This window comes from Simochromis diagramma, unplaced genomic scaffold (genome assembly GCF_900408965.1).
Source record: "Simochromis diagramma unplaced genomic scaffold, fSimDia1.1 OVJJ01000159.1, whole genome shotgun sequence".
NCBI classification, from domain to species: domain Eukaryota; kingdom Metazoa; phylum Chordata; class Actinopteri; order Cichliformes; family Cichlidae; genus Simochromis; species Simochromis diagramma.
Window position 1 is genome coordinate 2,219,443 of NW_024387197.1, and position 18,943 is coordinate 2,238,385.

The 18,943-nt window shown below is 40.7% G+C and overlaps 1 protein-coding gene across 1 annotated transcript; it reads left to right on the forward strand.

Annotated features, from left to right (window-relative positions):
• The first annotated feature begins 1,051 nt into the window (after window positions 1–1,051).
• On the forward strand, window positions 1,052–18,177 carry LOC120745350 (zinc metalloproteinase-disintegrin-like crotastatin). The gene is made up of 22 exons (XM_040050134.1): window positions 1,052–1,123; window positions 6,061–6,149; window positions 6,280–6,356; window positions 6,542–6,620; window positions 6,807–6,883; window positions 7,410–7,593; window positions 7,744–7,806; window positions 7,924–7,995; window positions 8,123–8,292; window positions 8,706–8,787; window positions 9,376–9,509; window positions 9,897–10,074; window positions 13,264–13,353; window positions 13,644–13,839; window positions 13,925–14,030; window positions 14,149–14,305; window positions 14,398–14,478; window positions 16,037–16,124; window positions 16,225–16,330; window positions 16,431–16,521; window positions 16,598–16,747; window positions 17,096–18,177. Exons 1-22 carry the CDS (start codon window positions 1,066–1,068, stop codon window positions 17,126–17,128), a joined length of 2,361 nt encoding a protein of 786 aa, XP_039906068.1. The 5' UTR covers window positions 1,052–1,065; the 3' UTR covers window positions 17,129–18,177.
• The last annotated feature ends 766 nt before the right edge of the window (window positions 18,178–18,943 follow it).

The window sequence follows — 18,943 nt, forward strand, 5'->3', positions numbered from 1 at the left end:
CAAATCACAGACAAACAGTATCCCACATTCTTGATTTTTAGTTCACAAACACTTGTTGTAATGACTAACTACTCCTGACATTTTGGAGATGTTAGCTCTTTATACAGTAAAGTTACAGTGGGATACAAATAATATCAGGCTGATCCTGCCACGATTTGTTCCCTCGGTTCAAATCACGGACAAACAGTATCCCACAGTTGTTTATGTTTTTAAACCCATTTTGCACAGAGAGGCATTTTTTGAAAAATGTATTGATAGCAATGTTGAATATTATTACACAGGGGGGGGGAAAAAACAACTACACATAAAATAATCACACGTGATGCCTCTGCCTTTCTAAATGGAGGGACAGTAACTGCATTTGTAAGCCTGTAAAACCTGAAGATAGAGTTTTCAAAAATACCCGCGTAGGTGTGGCGTAAAAGAGTTAGTAGTTTATTTTCTTATTACCTGTAATTTATTGAAGATTACTCGTATTTGCTTAATTGTTTACTAAATGTGTGAGGTGTGAAATAAACCGCAATGGAGCAAAATATGGGTGTGTGTGGTTGGAGGATGTGTTTGTGCGTGCGTGTGCGCGCGCGCGGGAGGGGGGGCGTGAACATTTTTCTTGTAGAGCTTACAAGACAATATCTATATTTGGAAAAAACTGTGAAACTTTATGATGTTTCTACATAAGTGTGACAAGTGCGACAACGGAAACAGCAAAGCTTAAACCACAACACACAGTGAGTCATACTGCTTATTTATGGCTTTTAAGGAGAGGTATTTTAAGTATCATTCATAAAAAAGGTGGGAGGTTTACAACCTCATTCCATGTACATGTCTAAATGAGTACTGATAAAGCTTAAGGTTTATAGGACGTGAAAATTTGCCACTTAATAATTAAGTAAGAGCATGGAGCATGTTCTACATGTCACAACACAAGCAGTGGCGTGTTTGAGCCAGTTTGTAGAAGTGAATGTTTGTAAGAGGTAGGCGTGGTTAACAGAACAGGAACTCCTAGTTTATAAATTGTCATTACAATGCTGGTCTGCTCTGTCACACTCAGTTTGCACTTGGACAATGACACGAAACCTCCTATTGTGGGTCCTCATCCTATATGCCTCTCTCGAGCTCTCCGGTAAGTCACTGGATACTTTTACATCCACCAGCACACTGGCTACTTAATAACTAAAACCTAGTTTTTTCCTACCTTCTGTTTATTCAAACCTCTACCGGTGGCAGGTTTCTTTTCCTCAAGTAGTCCCCTAAATCTCCTAGCCAAGGACGATGTATTTTGTCCGGAATTAAAGACACTATGCTTTAACTCTGGTCTGTTTCATGTTTCGTGCTCAGATGAATTTGCCTCTCAGCCCTTTGCATTTGTTTACTAGACATGTGATTATAAAGGGAACATTAAAACACAGTGGCTGTGTCTCACGCCTGTTGAAAACACTTTCTGTGCACACTCATTACAGTCAAATAACAGAAAGAGAAAGAATTACTGTAAACACACTGCTAGTTTTGTGACGCTCCCTCAGAGTTAAGTTATGGAAAACAACAAAGCCAACACCCTCTCAGGTGCTACTATGTACCAGGTTATCAGGTAACCGTGACTCAGAGTCACTTAATCATTTATTCCAGGCAGGTTTTGCAGACTGGGAAATACAATCTTGAGTCACAAATGTTCTTGGTGAAGCAAAGGACTTTAATTTTGTAAATGTTTCTCCACAAAGTGAGAAGAGAATTAAGCAAAAGGAAAAAAAGATGAAAATAATGATTAATTATTTAATTAAATATACTGCATCTGGTTCCTGGAGCAAGTTATGGTACAGAATGGTCAGAAATTTACAGAACTGGCTACTGGGTGGGAGTCTTAGTCAAGAAAAATGCTACACTGAGAATGATGATTTTATGAGAAAATCTGGAATGCAGAAATAATTCCCATAAAAAGGAACTAATAACATTTTCTAGCTTAAGTTGAAATCAACTTTTGTCCTACCTTCTGTTTATTCAAACCTCTACCAGTGGCAGATAGAGGTTTTTTTACAAATGTGATTATAATTTGAGAAGTTGCCCTTTGATTTAATCACGCTACTTCTGCAGGCTCTGTAAATCACACCTGGTTTTCACTTTGTTTTACGTCAATACCAGTAATAATTGAGTAAAAATCCCCACCTTGTGAATGTGATGTGGAACATTCTAAATACTGCATGGATTTGTGAGTTAGGGCAAAAAAAAATCATCTGATGTCAATTCTTTTTTTTGAGTTCAAGTGGACGTTTGTGTCAGGCTTCACAGAATTCCCTCCAGGCTCTCAACAAATAAATCTCCATTATGAGAAGCTTATATTCATGGTGCAGGATAACGCAAAGATGGTAGTAAAACCCTAAAACGGCCTCTTGGTAGCCTGGGGGGGGGGGGGGGGGGGATCAAAAAGCAACCTCTGCACCACCCATTACTGCAGGTTAGGTAGTATGTCAATATTTCTATGTGGACGATAAGAAACTATAGCTGTGAGCTTGAAAAAAAAAATGAATTCTGCCAACATTAGTCTCCTGCTAAAACCAGGCAAAGACCCTTTATTTCCCTCAAGCTATCGTCCAATATCCCTTATAAATGTAGACCTCAAAATAATCTGCAAAGCCCTCTCAAAAAGATTAGAGAAAATAACCCCCCTCTTAATTCATCCTGACCAAACTGGTTTCATAAAAGGTAGGCACTCATCAACAAACGCACGTAGATTACTTAATTTAATAGACTACTCATACAGTAAAAACACTGAAACCACAATATTATCTCTAGATGCAGAAAAAGCGTTTGACAGAGCTAACTGGAAATTTTTATTTGCAAATTTACACAAATTTGGTTTTGGAAACTCTTTCATAAACTGGCTAAGAATATTATATAATTCCCCAACAGCTTGTGTCAGAACAAATGACCAGACATCCTCCAGCTTCTGTTTCCTGAGGGGCACCAGACAGGGATGCCCACTTTCCCCTTCACTGTTTGCTCTTTTTATCTAACCATTAGCAGCAGCAATTAGGCTACAACAATTAAGGGCATAAAATGTAAGAAAGTAGAACATAAAATCAGTCTCTATGAGGATAATGTGTTACTTTTTCTCCAAAACTCACAAACCAACCTTTCTGAGGTAATTACTCTAATAAACTGGTTTTCAAGAGTTTCAGATTATTCAATTAACTGGTCAAAATCTACAGTCCTTCCATTAACTGCTCCTTCCATAATTCTTCTCCTGCCCCACTACAATCTGGAAATATTAAATATTTAGGTATTAAATTCAGAAATTTCAGACCTACCATTTATCAGCTCAAACATCAAAAGACATGAATGCTTTAAAAGTATTAACATCAGCTCTTCTCTGACAGCATGGTGGGAGTTTCTAAAAATAACAGAGTCTTCATTAATCCCATGCAGACGTACACCTATCTGGAACAATCCTGACATATTACAAAACAATAATATGATTAATCTTACAACACAAAATACTACATAGAGTGCACTATACAGGTCATCGGATGTTCTAGATGGGGTTTACATCTTCCAACAACTGCTCACACTATCAAGGCAATGCACCAGACAATTACATCCACGCTCTTTGGTTCTGTCCACCAGTGCAGAAGTTTTGGCGCAGGATATGTGAAGACTTATCAAAGTGTCTGAAATGAAAAATTCCAACCTCCCCTTTAGTATGCTTTGGGCATACTAGATGATGTCACTACAGAAACGAATACAGTCCACATGGTTTTTACTGCCCTATGCATCGCCAAGAAAACGGTCCTCATGAACTGGAAAAATAAAAATAATCTTAATTCAAGCCAATATAGAAACCATCTAATAGATCACATTAGTCTCGAGACAGCCTCTGCCACCACATTAGACAGCGGGGGTGGGGGGTCGTGGTTTGGTCCCGCCTTCGCCATTGTGGTTGATGTGGAGGTAGGGACAGGCTTAGGGCGTCTGGAGAATCCCTAGGGACGTTATCCCTGGAGGGCTTAACCCAGGGGTTGTGGTCATAACCTGGTTAGTGGCTCTGGTCGCTCTTAGAGGTTGTTCTCCTTGTGGCCGCGTACAGTAGGGCTGGAGGAGGGTCTGTGCTGGCGGACGTAGGTTACTGGCCTGGTAGCCTGGCTGCCCCTAAGTGGATCCGGGGCAGGCGTGGGGGCTTGGGGTTCGGGGGTGCTTCGCCTCCGTGCTAGGGCTCTGGCTGGGCCTTGGGGGCTTCGGTCCTCCTTGGTGTGTTGCCGAGGTTGTGGGCGGGTGGGTGCACGGGGGCTCAGCCCTGGCGCAGGGGGCCTCTGGCGCATCGGCCTAACTAGGGGGCTCTTCAACTGACAGGGAGTTTGTTCCATCCTTGTAGGAGTCCACTCTGCAGGTGGGGGAGAGTCATAGGAGAGGTGGAGAATAAACTTAACCTGGGTGTCTACTGTCTTGTACAGTCTGGGAGATGATTGAATGTTAGGGTGGGTACAGTTTCCTCTGCGGTGGGGTCGGGTGGGCTGCCCCGGGTCCTGTGGGGCTGGGCGGTCCTGCTGCCGTAGGCCCCGATCTGGATGGGCCTGGGCTCCCAGGCCCTCCAAAGGCCTATCTCCCCTCACCACACTCCCTACCGGTAACTGATGCCCTCAGGGGTCGGTGCGTTGGTGGTTCTTGGTGGTTCTTGGTGTCCGGGGCTGGGCGCTCAGGTATGTACCAGCTCACTCCCGGTGACTACTTGGCAGGGCCTGGTGCCTGTTGCTCGGTCAGGCCTCTTCCGGGGCAAAGGGGGCCCTCGGGCCTCCAGCCTCTGGGCCTGCGGCTCTGGCACAGCTGGCTGCCGGCAGAGCCGGCGGACACGCCACTGCAGTCCCCTCTGGCTTCTGCTCCGTGGCTACTGGGTGACCCCTCATCTGGGGCTCTCCTCAGCTCTTCCCAGGAAGGTGGCACGGATGCCCCTCTGGTGGTCCTCCTTGGGCTCTCGCACTCTGGGGCCTCTGGATGTCTGGAGCCTGGATCTCCTCCATGCCTGCTTCATGCCCTGGGGGACAGGGCTATGGCTCTCTACATCCTCTAGCAGACCATTACATGGGGAAACCTTTTGAATACAAGCGCGCTGATCCACACAGGTGTGCACACGGGTGTTCGCTGTTCATAGACATAAACTACACCTTTATTGGCTGCTATTTCCAAGCACATTGTGCGCTGTCGGTTCTGTTTGCTACACAACAACATTCAATATTTAGTATTTACTGCTGTTTACACTTAGCTAGATTGACGTGATGGTGTTGTGTTTAGTATGTTGCCCTTTTTTTTTTTTCTTGTTTTCTCTTCTTTTTCTCTCAACAGGTGATCCAGGACATTTTTTTTCTCTTCTTTCTCTTTTTAAGTGCCTTTTCTCACTGTCCCTCTCCCCTTCTGTTTTTCTTTTCCTTCATCTTTCTTTCTCCCTTTCCTATCCCTCAGTCATGTCTGTCCCGTCTGTAACAACTGAAAATAAAATAAATAATAACAACAAAGGTTGATCAAATGGACCAATACGGCAAGGCTGTGATGATCCATTTGGCAAAATAAATCCACTGGGTATCCTTGTTGGTCTTCAGACAACAATTCTGACGGCTAAAGAACCAGATGGGACAGGCAAAAAAAGTGGTTCACCTCTTTCTCCAGGGGACAAGATTGCGAAAGCATTCATGTGACTAACTTGGTATAAGGATATAAACTTTCTGTTTACAAAAGGCTTTGTTACCAGGAATGCGCTTAAAAACTCGAGAATGTAACTTTAATCAAATGTTTAAAGTCACGATGCTCACATGTTTGCATCATAAATGACATTTGGAATGGGATATCAAATTATGTAGTCAGGTTAGTTTTTTTGTTGTTGTTTTATTGGTTTGGTTCAAAATAAATAGATACATAAAACTTATAGAAAAGCAGGATGTAATCAGACGAGATTAGGTAGCACAAATATTGAAAGCAATGAGTTAAGCATTCGACTAATTACAAAATAGACCCTGTTGACACTAGCATCCAAAATTAATATCCTTCTTCTAATTACTCATATGTGATTCACTTCCACAGGAAGCCATGGTCCTGAATTTGAGGAGGGAAAGCACTATGAGGTGGTTCGACCGGTCAGACTTCACACAATCAGAAAAAGACACACAGAGGTTTCTTTTCTTTTCTATTTTAAATCCTGTGATGTCAAAAAAATCAGCTGCTGTTTTTCTCCTGATTATGGAAAATGAAAAAATAAAAATGAATGACTCAAAGCAAAATTTCCTGTTTTTTTGCCCACAGTACCACAGACCAGACACTCTTACGTATGCAATGACTGTGGGCGGACAAGACATAGAAATGCAACTTGAAAGAAATAAGTAAGTTTTTACTTCCCTAAACCTGTGTGTCTGTGCAGTGTGAGAAAATAAGTGGACAAATGGATATACAAGTAATGTAAAATAGCCTGTTTCAAAATAAGCAATTTTTTTTTTGAATAAACTGGAATTAGACTCACTCTTCACATCAAATAATGTTATGTTATTCTTTATCTTTCTGTATTTAGTGAATTACTTACCAAAGATTACACTGAGTCTTACTACCAAGAAGATGGGACTCGAGTCACCACAGTACCGAATGACATTGTAAGTGTTTGCATTCGTAGACAAACTTACCTCAAACTTACAGCTGTAAAATTGCACATTTTACTAGATTTAAAATGCTTCAAAGGCTTTTAAGGCTGTTAGTGAACGCTGGAGACATAAGCAGATGAAAAGAAAGTTACATGTTGTCATTTAATAACACAGTCACCATTTTCATGTCCTTGCCAGGATCACTGCTTCTATCATGGGAGGATTGTGAACGACAGTGAGTCATCTGTTAGCATCAGTACCTGTGATGGACTCAGGTGAGCGAATGTCTTTATCTTTGCTTTATTTAAACTGTCATGACATCTTTCCAAAGCGATACCCACCCATGCTGTATGTCATAATAATTCAAATAACCTCACAGTTTCATTCCTTTGTTGTATTAAGCCTTCATATGAGATGAATAGATTTCAGGCCACCTTGGTTCACCAGAAACAAGTTGTGCAAATACTCTCATTACTATTTAGATGTTAACCTTATCCTAACCCTCAACCAAACCTCACCTCACAGCGACTCTAACTTTAATTAAGCCAAAACATTACATTAACATTAACATGTATAATGATTAACATGATGTCAGCATGTTAAAGTTCAGGAAAACAAAAACAAAAGTGCTAAAAGCCACTAAAATCACACTTCAATAATAACAATCTTGAAGTGAAAACAACACAAGAGGAAGTTTGGCCCAATTAAGTCTTTAGATGACAGTGGATAGGTTCCTAAGTTGAGTCAGCCTCAAAGCAACATCTGAAAAATGAATGAACTAACCAGCATGATTTGGTTTAGGGGTTACTTCAGAACATCTGCTCAAAGGTACCTGATTGAGCCACTGTCCAGTGACGATGAGGGGGATCATGCAGTGACGACTTTTAATGAAAAGAACTTCACGCCTGCCGTGTGTGGGGTCACTAACACCAGCTGGAGTGACGACTATGAACCTCCAACAAGCCGCAGCCGCTCTAGATCAGGGGTAACACAATTAGTTTTGTCCTCTTCACCAGAGTTCCTCCAAGTCATGACCTCTGAAACCTTTTAGGTCTTCAAACTATCTAAGTTAAATGTGACAGAGTTTAAGTAGACATGCCCAAAAGTCTTCATTTGTGTTGTTCTTTTTCTCCAGGGTATTTCTATTGTACAGCAGCAGAAATACGTTGAGCTCGTCCTTGTTGCTGATAACCGCGCGGTAAAATTAATCTTCTTTTCTAACTTTTTCATTTTTTCCCCTTGGTTTGCAAAATTTGATTTTTATAAGATAAACTGCTGAGAAGCAGGATGAGAAATTTGTCTTGTGGTGTTTCAGTATGTGAAGATGAACAGGGATCAAAAGAAGATGAGACAGAGAATATTTGAGATTGTCAACTTTGTCAACATGGTGAGTCTGTTTTTTTGCAATTTCTGTAGATTCCATACCAATACAGACACACTGTACTACATACTGTTCTGCAGTAGCTGCTAGCAGTTGGAGTATAATGTTACATCCCCAATGTTGTCTTCTTCAGGTCTACAAACCTCTGAGGACCTTTATTGCTCTGGTGGGGTTGGAGATATGGACGAATGGTGACCTGATCTCTGTGAACCCCCCAGCAGGGGAAAATCTGGATGCTTTCATGAAGTGGAGAAACTCTGAGCTGGTGACAAGGATAAAACATGACAATGCACATCTTATAAGGTATGGATAGATTCTATAAGTAGAATCAGTCAGACTCAAATCATGTGGAGCAAAATGTCTCCTACTTTCAACAGTAACCGAGCAGGAAAGAGAAAACTCATTTCAGAAATCTGAGTTGTGAGTATCCATATTTTTTTCTCCCAGGTTAAACCGGCCTGACACATCAGCTTAAGAGGTTTTAAGCTTCCACATAACGCTTGTGTAACTTGTGTTTTATACACAAGATACAACCACAAGCAGATCCATTATTGAATCTTAAATAAGAATGTGCTTGAATGTTCACACCTCAACATTCAGGAAAATTCACAGTAGCTAATCTAATCTAATCTAATCTAGTAGTAGCTAGATTAGTGAGTAGATGGATGATATGAATCCTGTATATGAATTTAAGACTTTCTGATCTTCTCTTTCAGTGGTATCAACTTTGAAGGACCAACTGTGGGTCTTGCTTTCATCGGGACTCTCTGTTCTGGTCACTCTGTCGGCGTAGTACAGGTGAGGTGTTCATGCTTCCCAGATGATGTATCTCACTGACTTCATAACTTCTGCCCTTGCTTCATGCTGTGGTAAATGTGGATTTTGGAAACATGTTCCTAAATCCATTTAGTTCAGTCATTCCTTTGCCCCTCAAAAATCAACTTAATTGTTTATCTGATACTTTGATTAATGACCAAATACCAGAGAAAATAAATGACAGTTCCAACACTTTATCACTAACATGTAGTGACCACTTCCTGCTAAAAGAGAAAAACTAAGTTAAATTATGATCTAGAACTAGACTCGGTCTACAAAGTCTTCTTTGCACATTTGAGATGCACATATCTCCATAAGTGCAACGTGGAAAACTCATTCTTTGACTAATCATGAATTTTTCACAAAATCCTTTAAAACATTTTCCTCCTTTTTGCACTGCACTTGTAGACCACTACACTAACTCTGTCAATAGATCCATGCAGTCTGAAAGTCCCGACTGAATAGACTGAGAAAATGTTAAAACTGAGACAAACATGTGACATTATTGTGTTGCTCTCTCTTGCTGTTAGTAAATTTTTGCTGCTTTCTTGTGCTTCATTTTTTTCTTAGGATCACAGTGATGCAGCCATAGCAGTGGGAGCAACACTGGCTCATGAGATGGGCCACAACCTGGGCATGAACCACGATGACTCCAGTGGTTGTTTATGTTCTGACGATAGCTGCATCATGGCAGCAGCCCTCAGGTAAGAAAAGCTGACTTGAGACATCCTTCAAGTTGAATGCAGATTCTTTCTGTTAGCAAATAAATTCAGGCTATAACAAGTGACCGTAAATAAACATTTACAAGCCTTACAAACCTCACTAAATGTTTTGATCTTCATAACATGTTTCATTTGGTACAACAACATAATAACTGTGTGTATTGGGAGCAAAAAGGAGGTCAGCTGGTGCAGCTCTTAATCTCACATGGCTATAAGACTGAAGAACGTGTGTGAGCATGTTTGGTGCGTACGTGCTGTATATGTACCACCATACAGCTATTGTGCAGCCATGTCTCCCTAGTGTCAGACACTGATAAAGATAACACAAAAAAAGATAATAATACTAATAATGTGTTTGTTCCTCTTCAGCTGGAAAACTCCTCGAAGCTTCAGTAGCTGCAGCAGCAGCAACTATGAAAAGTACCTAACAAGCCGCAGCCCCAGCTGTCTGCTGGACAAACCAGACTACAAGAGTGTCGTGGCTCCCGCGGTCTGTGGAAACGGCTTCAGAGAGGAAGGAGAGCAGTGCGACTGTGGTTCGGTGCAGGTAAGTAAGCACATCAGCTGCTTAAAAGTTTTATTGTGTAGCAAGTTGATGATTGCATCTGGTGAATCTGGTGAGTTTTATTCATTCAAAAGCAAATCACAACAACAACTGTCTGAAGGGACTATATTTTGTAAGATAGAGGTCTTATAACAACACAGCGAAAACCCCAACAATCAAATAACTGCCTATGAGCAAACATTTGGCAACAGTGGGAGTGAAAACCCCTTTTTAACAGGAGGAAAGCCCTCAGCAGCCTAGGCCTATTGTAGCTCCACAAACTTCTATTTCTTTATGTCTTGCTGGCCTCTCACTTACAAAGACTAGTTTGATAAACAGTGTAGCAGTACAAATGTATTTATTACTATTATGCTATGATTCTGATCTGTGTCTGTGCATGCTCAGGTCTGAAATGGCTTCTGCCTTACAGCTATTGATTTCTCAGAATGGAATTCAGCTCCATGTTTCCTTTGTCTGATCTTGACTCTTTAATGAGGTGCTTGCTCTGAGACAAAAAAAACTTTCTGATGCACACCAGATATGTACCTTCTTCGAATGGGCCTGAGCCTGTGCATTCAGGCAGATATTTATTTTTTCAAGGCCCAGTATTCAACTGACTTCTACCAGAAGCTGAAGAACTGCTGATTTTTTTCTTTTTTGCAGTATTACTTGGAGTATGTGCTTATGTGTTGTCTTAACACTTTTATGTAGTGTTAAGACAATATCTATAGAATGACAGTGATAGTGTAGCTGAACAGAAATGATTGTTTTAAGTGAACTTCCGTGTTATGCAAACACTTTTTCCAGTGTGTCTGAGAACAGTTTTTTGTTCGCTTGCGATGTGTAACAGCTGAACAGCTTGTGGTTTTCAGTGAGACAAACATTCCAGTCAGAGTGATGTTTAGACCTGTTTTCACCTCTGCTGGAATTCAACAAGGAAAGATCATTAGGAGGAACTGAACATGATTTATTGATGTACAAAACAGTATTCAGTGGTGTTTATAGATTCGACTCTTGATGGCCCATCACAGCAGAACGGAATCCAAGCTATGATGCTAATTAGTGCAACAGCACAAACTACCATCATCAAAGCAGCATGGTGAGTGAGAAAATTGTAAGATGATTCCAGATAGTGAAGAGAAAGTGCGAAGCAGACTAAACACTGAAACTGTGATAAGGCTCAAGGGAGATGAGGCATGAGTGTGGACTGGGGTAAAGAGAGAGAAGCAGAGCCTGTAGGCTCAAGGCTGCTGTAGGCCAGAAGAGCAAGCATAGATCCTGCGACAAAGCTGAGAGCTGTCAAAGGACAGAAGAGAGCGAAAACAGGCAATGGTACATTAATGCCAACCCCAACCGGTCGCAGCAGATGGCCGCCCCTCCCTGAGCCTGGTTCTGCCAGAGGTTTCTTCCTGTTAAAAGGGAGTTTTTCCTTCCCACTGTCGCCAAAGTGCTTGCTCAGAGGGGGTCATATGATTGTTGGGTTTTTCTCTGTATCTATGAAGCGCCTTGAGGTGACTTTTGTTGTGATTTGGCGCTATATAAATAAAATTGAATTGAATTGAATAGATCACTTTAATTATTTGTAGAGAGTAGCTCAGTACTTCCGCAGTACTTGAGCATCTTGGTAACCAACATGACTGGGGGAGGGGCAGATTCTGGCCTAAGCAGGTCAGACTCTGGGAAGTATGCCTCATGTCTCTGAAACTAAAAACAGGTCATTCGTCAGCTTGCAGATTTCAGCTAGTTTTACGCATGACCCTGCTGAAAACTGTAAAACCAACAAAAATGTGGTGATGATTCTATGAGTGTGATGAGTTCACTGATCCACTTCTGCACTTAGAGAAAATGTCTCTCCTGTTTGTTTCCTATTTTGCTTCTGGAATCTAAGATATATTTTTCTTTTTATCCTCAAATCTCATCCTGGGAACGGCAGCAAGAAGCAAATTAAATTGGACTTTACCTTTCAGTATTCCTGAATTCTTGTGCATAGAAGAAACACTGAAAGCTGGGAAATTAAAGATGGCCCAGGGAAGAAACAATGTTGCAGAGGCCAGTGATAACAGAAACCAACATGTGGAGACTCAAGCAGCACTCCCAGGGTGGAATGTTGGCTGATTAAGACATCTGTATGCTGTTTATGCTTCCCATACAGACGATGGTGATGCCTGATATGGAAAGGATTGTAAAAGCAGTTTGTTGGGGAGAGTGACAGAGTATGCATTTTAACATCCCCATAGACTACCAATGCAACGGAGATTAACTCACTTGGGGACCATAGACAGTATGAATGGTAAACATAGTTTTAGGTGTTGTGTGAAGTCAAAGCCGCATTCTTTTACTGGCCCTGTTGAGTCCATAGGAGAACAGCCCTGACTTCTTTGAACACTTCCTGATGAGTTAACGGACTCAGTCACTCATTCCACGTCATACTGAACAAAACATGGTATCCTTTTTGCAAACTTTGTTTCTTTTATGGAGCGCAACCTCAGACGTGCTCACTGGATATTAACTGATTGAAAAGCCCAAACGGGCACGTGACTTCACAAGCACATCGAGTCCTTACTCGCCCCAGCTGGTTTCAAAACACCAGGATGTGCAAATGCGGATGATGTTGGCGCTTTCGACCACAGGGGTGCTGCAATAAGCAAAAACAGCTCGTTGTGTCTTACATGTTTTTTGATTACCAAAGTCTTTCTGTTGTTAGGTGGTACTTTGAGATGAAATCCATTAAATATGGCAGCTGTGTCGCACAGAAGTTTGGGGTTTTTTTTATTCCTTGACTGTGGTTATATTGAAAAAAAAGATTTTAAATTATAAGTTTGTGGTATTTTGTTTACAACACTTTCTTACATGTTTGTACTTCAGACTCTATAATGGTCTTATACCACAAAAGTTCCTGAAAATCAAGAAATAAGGAAGTAGAAAGTAGAAACTGAGAACAGTGATTATAGACTATATTGGTGACACTCGACATTGCTTTTAGTAGTTTGAACATCGTGATTTGTGATCATGAGGCCAGCAGACACCCACAGTGGAAATCATTCATCAGGTTCTTTTCTATGTGTCAATAAACCATCAAACCTAGCGATAAAGATTCCTCACGGGAACAGAGCAAACAGATGTTTAATAATGCATCCCAGCAGTAAGACCTAACAGCAGCCTGATGAGTTCTAATATGTCTTGTCCCCGTAGGAGTGCACCAATCCCTGCTGCAACGCCACCACCTGCACCCTGAAAGAGGGTTCACAGTGTGCTGAAGGCGAGTGCTGTGAGAACTGTAAGGTGAGTCAGTAAGAAGACAGATCAGTGTAACTGGTGTCACTTATTTTCATCCCTGAAAGTCTCTCCTCTGGCTGTAGTGATCCAGTTGTTTGCTCAGCTACAGTCCTCAAGTAATTAGAGAATCTTGCAAATGCTTGAACCAACACCACAGTATTGCATTTTGATATTTTGTTTACAGTGCTCACGCAGTCAGAGTGTTTGACATAGCGCTGGAATTTTTAATCATATAACACTTTAAGAAAAACAATGTTTCAGATAACTTACACGTTGATGGAATATGCTCGGCACAGATCTTGCCTACCTCCAGACAGTGCCGTGCAAAGCAGGATGACTGTGATTTGGCAGAGTACTGTGATGGGAAGAGCACGACCTGTTCGGAGGATGTGTTTGCTGTGAATGGGCTCCCATGTGATGGAGGCCAAGGGTACTGCTACAACGGTCAGTGTCCACAGAGACCTAAGCAGTGTGTCAAGATGTATGGATCAGGTGAGTATCCTGTCAATACGCATATGGATGTATGTGAAAGTCATATGGAGAGTTAGGTTTTTATGCAATCTCCTGCTGCTATCAGGTGCTAAGGAGGCCAAACAAGGATGCTATAACTACAACACCAGAGGAGTCTACTATGGCTTCTGCAAACGCCCCTCAAATAATCAGTTCATCCCCTGTCAGCAAGAGTGAGTCCCAGTAGAACATACAGGGCAACAGTTGCTCTGCAGCCGACCCTTATTTTAATTCTTCGTTCTTCATATCAACCAAACATGATCAGAAACAAACACTGTCTTTCTTTTGCAGAGATGTTTTTTGTGGAAAGCTCTTCTGTGAAGGCGGTAATGACAACCCAAACTATGGCCAGATGGTCGCCATCGGCACATGCAAGGCAGCGTTCTTCTCAGACACCACCGGTGACCAAGGCCTGGTGGAAACGGGGACTAAATGTGGAGATGGAAAGGTAGCAGGCTTCCTGAATCCACTTTTTGCTTACTGCATCTACAGTGTAGAACAAAATAAAGTTAAATATATGTCTGACTTGTCTTTTCCAAGGTGTGCAGCCAGAATCAGTGTGTGGATCTGCAGACGGCATACAGAAACACCAACTGTTCAGCAAAATGCCCAGGCCATGCTGTGAGTATATGATGACACCAAAAACTCATCCATTGAGGTGGAACTGATTTATAATAGTTTTGTGCTGGACTGTACATTCTGGTATTTTCATTATTAGTTCATCTGTTTTCAAAAAGTTATTAAGAGGAGAAGCTGCGTACCCTCATAGTTGTGAACAGGGTTCTAAAGCTTTTAAAGACTTTAATGCCGCTAAGAGTGAAATTTAAGATCAACTTTACAAAATCAAAGGGTTAAAAGTAGTTTTTGTGTGATTTCTCGCTGCAAAGTTTAACTAAATCCTTTGTTAGCCGAGGGGCAGCTAATCTAACATATCCATGTTTAAAATATAGCTTATGTGTAAAAGGTGGATGGAGTCACTGTCATAGCCTGCATTGAGTTTTGGACTTAATGTTTTATAACTTCAATCTTAATGGGGTCATATTGGTCATGGCATGTTTGCATTTTGGAGCCAAAAGTAAAGTTGTAAGCTAATACTAGCATTTTGGTAAATGACCTGGATCCATGAGAGGTCTCACTCACTGACTCAAACTAATGGAAGTTTGGCCTAGCAGACAGATTCTGAGGTTAACTTTATTTTCAAGGCTATATGCACACATTTTAACACTGTTAAATTGGTCAGTTTAGCACTGTGGTCTACTCACATTTGATAGCCAGCTTCAATCAGCCATTCAGCTGCAGCTTTTGGGATTTATCACTGCTGACTTTATTGTTCAGTCTCAGAGGTAACGACTTCGTAGAAATAAGGGGAAAAAATGCATCATTTTGGAATTTTGTTAATATTCTGTGTATTTTGCAAATTTTAAACCCAGGATTTTACAGGATTTCCCCCCTCTGCCAAAAAATCAGTTTGATCTGTAGCAAACTACAATACAATAACACCATAAAATAATGATAAAATAAATAAAAAATTGTGAAACATAACCTAAATATTTGAAGTGGATGTGATAACCACACCAATGGTGGCCATGCAGCTCCAGTTGTTTTAAAAGGTTTAGGCCCTGTAAAGACAAAGACACCCTTCTAAGGCATCCCTGAAATGCTGATGTGAGATATACAAGACATGCCCAAACTTACTCGTGTAGGCTTTTTTAGAACCACGTGTAAACATTTACAACTGCAGTGTGATTGCAAATATGCACTGAATAAGTGTCCAATTTAAAAAGAAAAAAATATTTAAAAAAAAAACAGATATAACAAATTCTTTTTTCACTTTTTGAAATGTGAATGAAATGAGAAAAACTTGAAAACCTCTAAATATTTTTAATTTAACTTTATTTTATAAAATGGCTCAAGCAAGCAACAACTCTCAGTTAATCATAATAATATAATTTAGCCTAGCATCTTATTCAAATTTTACTTATAGTCTATGCAAAATGAAATAAAACTAACTAGAGTCAATTTGTCAGAAGCTAAAGCGATAATATAATATACACTATAACTATATACTGGGTAAATCTAGTTAATTACATGGCACCAGTTATACTGGGGCTGAGTGTTTTATATTACTTAAATTCTACTTAAAGTCTAATAATGGCAACATCTTCTTTGTGCTTTCCAGGTGTGCAACCACAAAAGTGAGTGCCAGTGCGAGCCTGGGTGGACGCTTCCTAACTGTGACTCAGTGGACACAGCTTTTAGTGGTACTGGTAAGAGTCATCTACTTCAGTCTACAGATTAAGTTCAATTTACCGTGTCATGTTGCACAACTACAACCCAAGCAAACCGGGTTTTTTTCTGTCTCTGTAGGAAAAACTATTGTCATTGCAGTCACGGTTACACTACTAGTCCTAGGCATCATTGCTGCCATCGCAGGAATCATCTGGAAAAAGCAACAAAGTCCCATCCTGCCAATGTGAGTAATCATGACACTACTGGAGGCCATTGTATGCCTCTGTTTCTGCAAACTCGCCTCCATGAGGGTCATCACCTGTTGATTCAATCTGTGTTTGCAGTGCAACAAATCAGAGGAAGCAGATAGCCGTGCAGAACCCGGCTTACCACAGCAAACAGCCTCCACCCAGTTACCCTGCATCAGGCCAACAGGTGATGTTCTGAATGGAGCTGGAATTTGATCTAAAAACTGTTCCGACACGTTTCTAATGATACCTGAAATTTGTAGGCTGGCAGACCAAAGCGTGAAGGACCTCCACCTCCACCACCTGCAGCTGGGACCAAACCCAAACCAGTCATTCAGATCCACAGAACTGCACCAGCTCCACCAGGGAACAAACCCACACCACCCATTTCAAACTACACAGCTGCACGGCAGGTACCAGAGCTCACCAGCCTTTAACCAGTTTTCTTTACTATTTCAGCTGGAAAAAAAACCTTCCCCATAGATTAACCAGCAACTCTTTAATTTGATTGGATAACAAAAAAGCACATATAATTGGTTGGTTGTCTCCTTTGTTGGCTAGCTTTCCCAAAAAAATAAGTGAGTTAAAAGATGCTAAACCATTTCATAAAGTCAATGGTCACTTTACTAATTCTGTTCTCAGTGCTGTAAGTGATTCATTTTATATTACACACAGTCATCTGAAGATAAAAATAAACATAAAAATTAGCACAATGTCACTTTAACATTTTTGGACATATCCATCTCTCTTTTGTCCTCCAGGCTCTGAGGCCAGTTCCTCCACCAAAGGTCTGATGTCTGCGTGGTGCCATCTCTTAGCAGCTCTTATTGCTCTCAGTAGGAGGCTGCCGTCACCGCTTTCTCAGTGCTGAAGCAACATTTCTACAATGACTCACAGATTGCACGAGGAGCAGGCCAGACTCTGATTGTTACTAGCATGCCATCCGCTGATGTCGTCATCGCTTTATATTTTCTAAGGCACTTTTTCATACTGCAGGGTTAGAGATACAGACAAGTATCTCTACTAGTGTTAGTATCTCTAACAAGGCAAGCGCAAGTACAGGCATCCCTGACTCTGAATGTGACTTACAACTCTTTTTATCACAGTAATGGCACAGAATATGAGTGTGTGTGCATGACCTAATGAAAATGTTATAACAGTTTTCAGAATTTGTTACAGTTTCATATTTCATTTGTGTTTTTAAAATCCTTATAAATTTCGCTGACTTTGATGTGACAGTCAAAAATCGGAGTGCGATGCTCTGTTGCACCCTACAGTGCTCTGCTTTAAAGTAAAGTGAATGCACTCAGAGAACTCAAAGACTGCACTTACCCCACCAGCTGAACATTATGAAGCACCTTAAGAGTTTTTTTTTTTAATATTTTAAACCATGCTTTCTCTCATGACACTGTAAAAGTTTGAGTTGTATTTATATTTTTATCTAAATGTACATATTTATCTACTTTGTTTACAAAATCAGACTTCTGCATGAGTAGAGAAAGAACAAAAGCATGATACCAAATGAGCTTCTTATTGGTGCCTTTTTAGAAGCAGGACCACTAAATGTGTATACAAGATTAGGTCTCACATGCAAGTGGTAAGACACATATCATTTGCCACACCATTAAAATGAACGACTGTGATGTTTTTTAATGTTGATGTTGTATAATTCTTCTTAATTCTTATATTGAAACATTTTGTTTTACATTTATTTGCATTATGGTTGTTTCCCAATATATTTTACTATATTATTGTCCTGCTGTATACTTTGTCCTATGCACTTACTTTGTAAAGCGGGACCATGCTGTACAATGATTAAATAAAAGTGATTAAGTGACTAACAGATGAAGAACCTTATCCTGTTACACGGTGGCACATAATAAGGGCTGAGATCAATTAAATAGCAAGTGAATGGGCAGTTCTTAAAGCTGATGTGTTGGAAGCAGAACAATGGAACAACAATGGAATGGAGCCTATCCCAGCTGTCAAAGGGTGTTAGGTGGGATACACCCAGTGTAGGGTTTACACATTAAGAGAGAACTATTCACACTTCGAGCCAATTTAGAATCACCAGTGAACCTAAACGTGCTGTCTTTGCACTCTTGGAGGGTCCAAGTTGGCCATAAAGCGAGCAGGTTTCATCCGGCCATAAAAATACTTCAATCAGATTCTGAGAATGTGGGAAAGTGAATGAAACGAGCTTTAATTCTTAAACAGTTTAGTGCAAAGCTTCTTTAAACCCCTTGAATTCAAACTGGAGCTTTATATAAGTCAGAAGAAGTCTGTTTGGAGCAAAGATGCAGCCCAGATATGTTTTATTAGGATGTTTGCAAACTACGTTTTCTTCCCTTTACTCCCAATGCATCACAGCAGTTGGCTGTCCCTCCCTGAGCCTGGTTCTGCTGGAGGCTTCTTCCTGTTAAAAGGGAGTTTTTCCTTCCCTCTTAGGTGGTCGTCTGACTGTTGGGGTTTTTTCTGTATTATTATGGGGGGGGGTTTACATTATAAAGCACCTTGAGGAAACTGCTGATGTGATTATATAAATAAAATTTAACTGAATATGGTAAATGGCCTGTATTTGTATAGCGCTTTACTAGTCCCTAAGGACC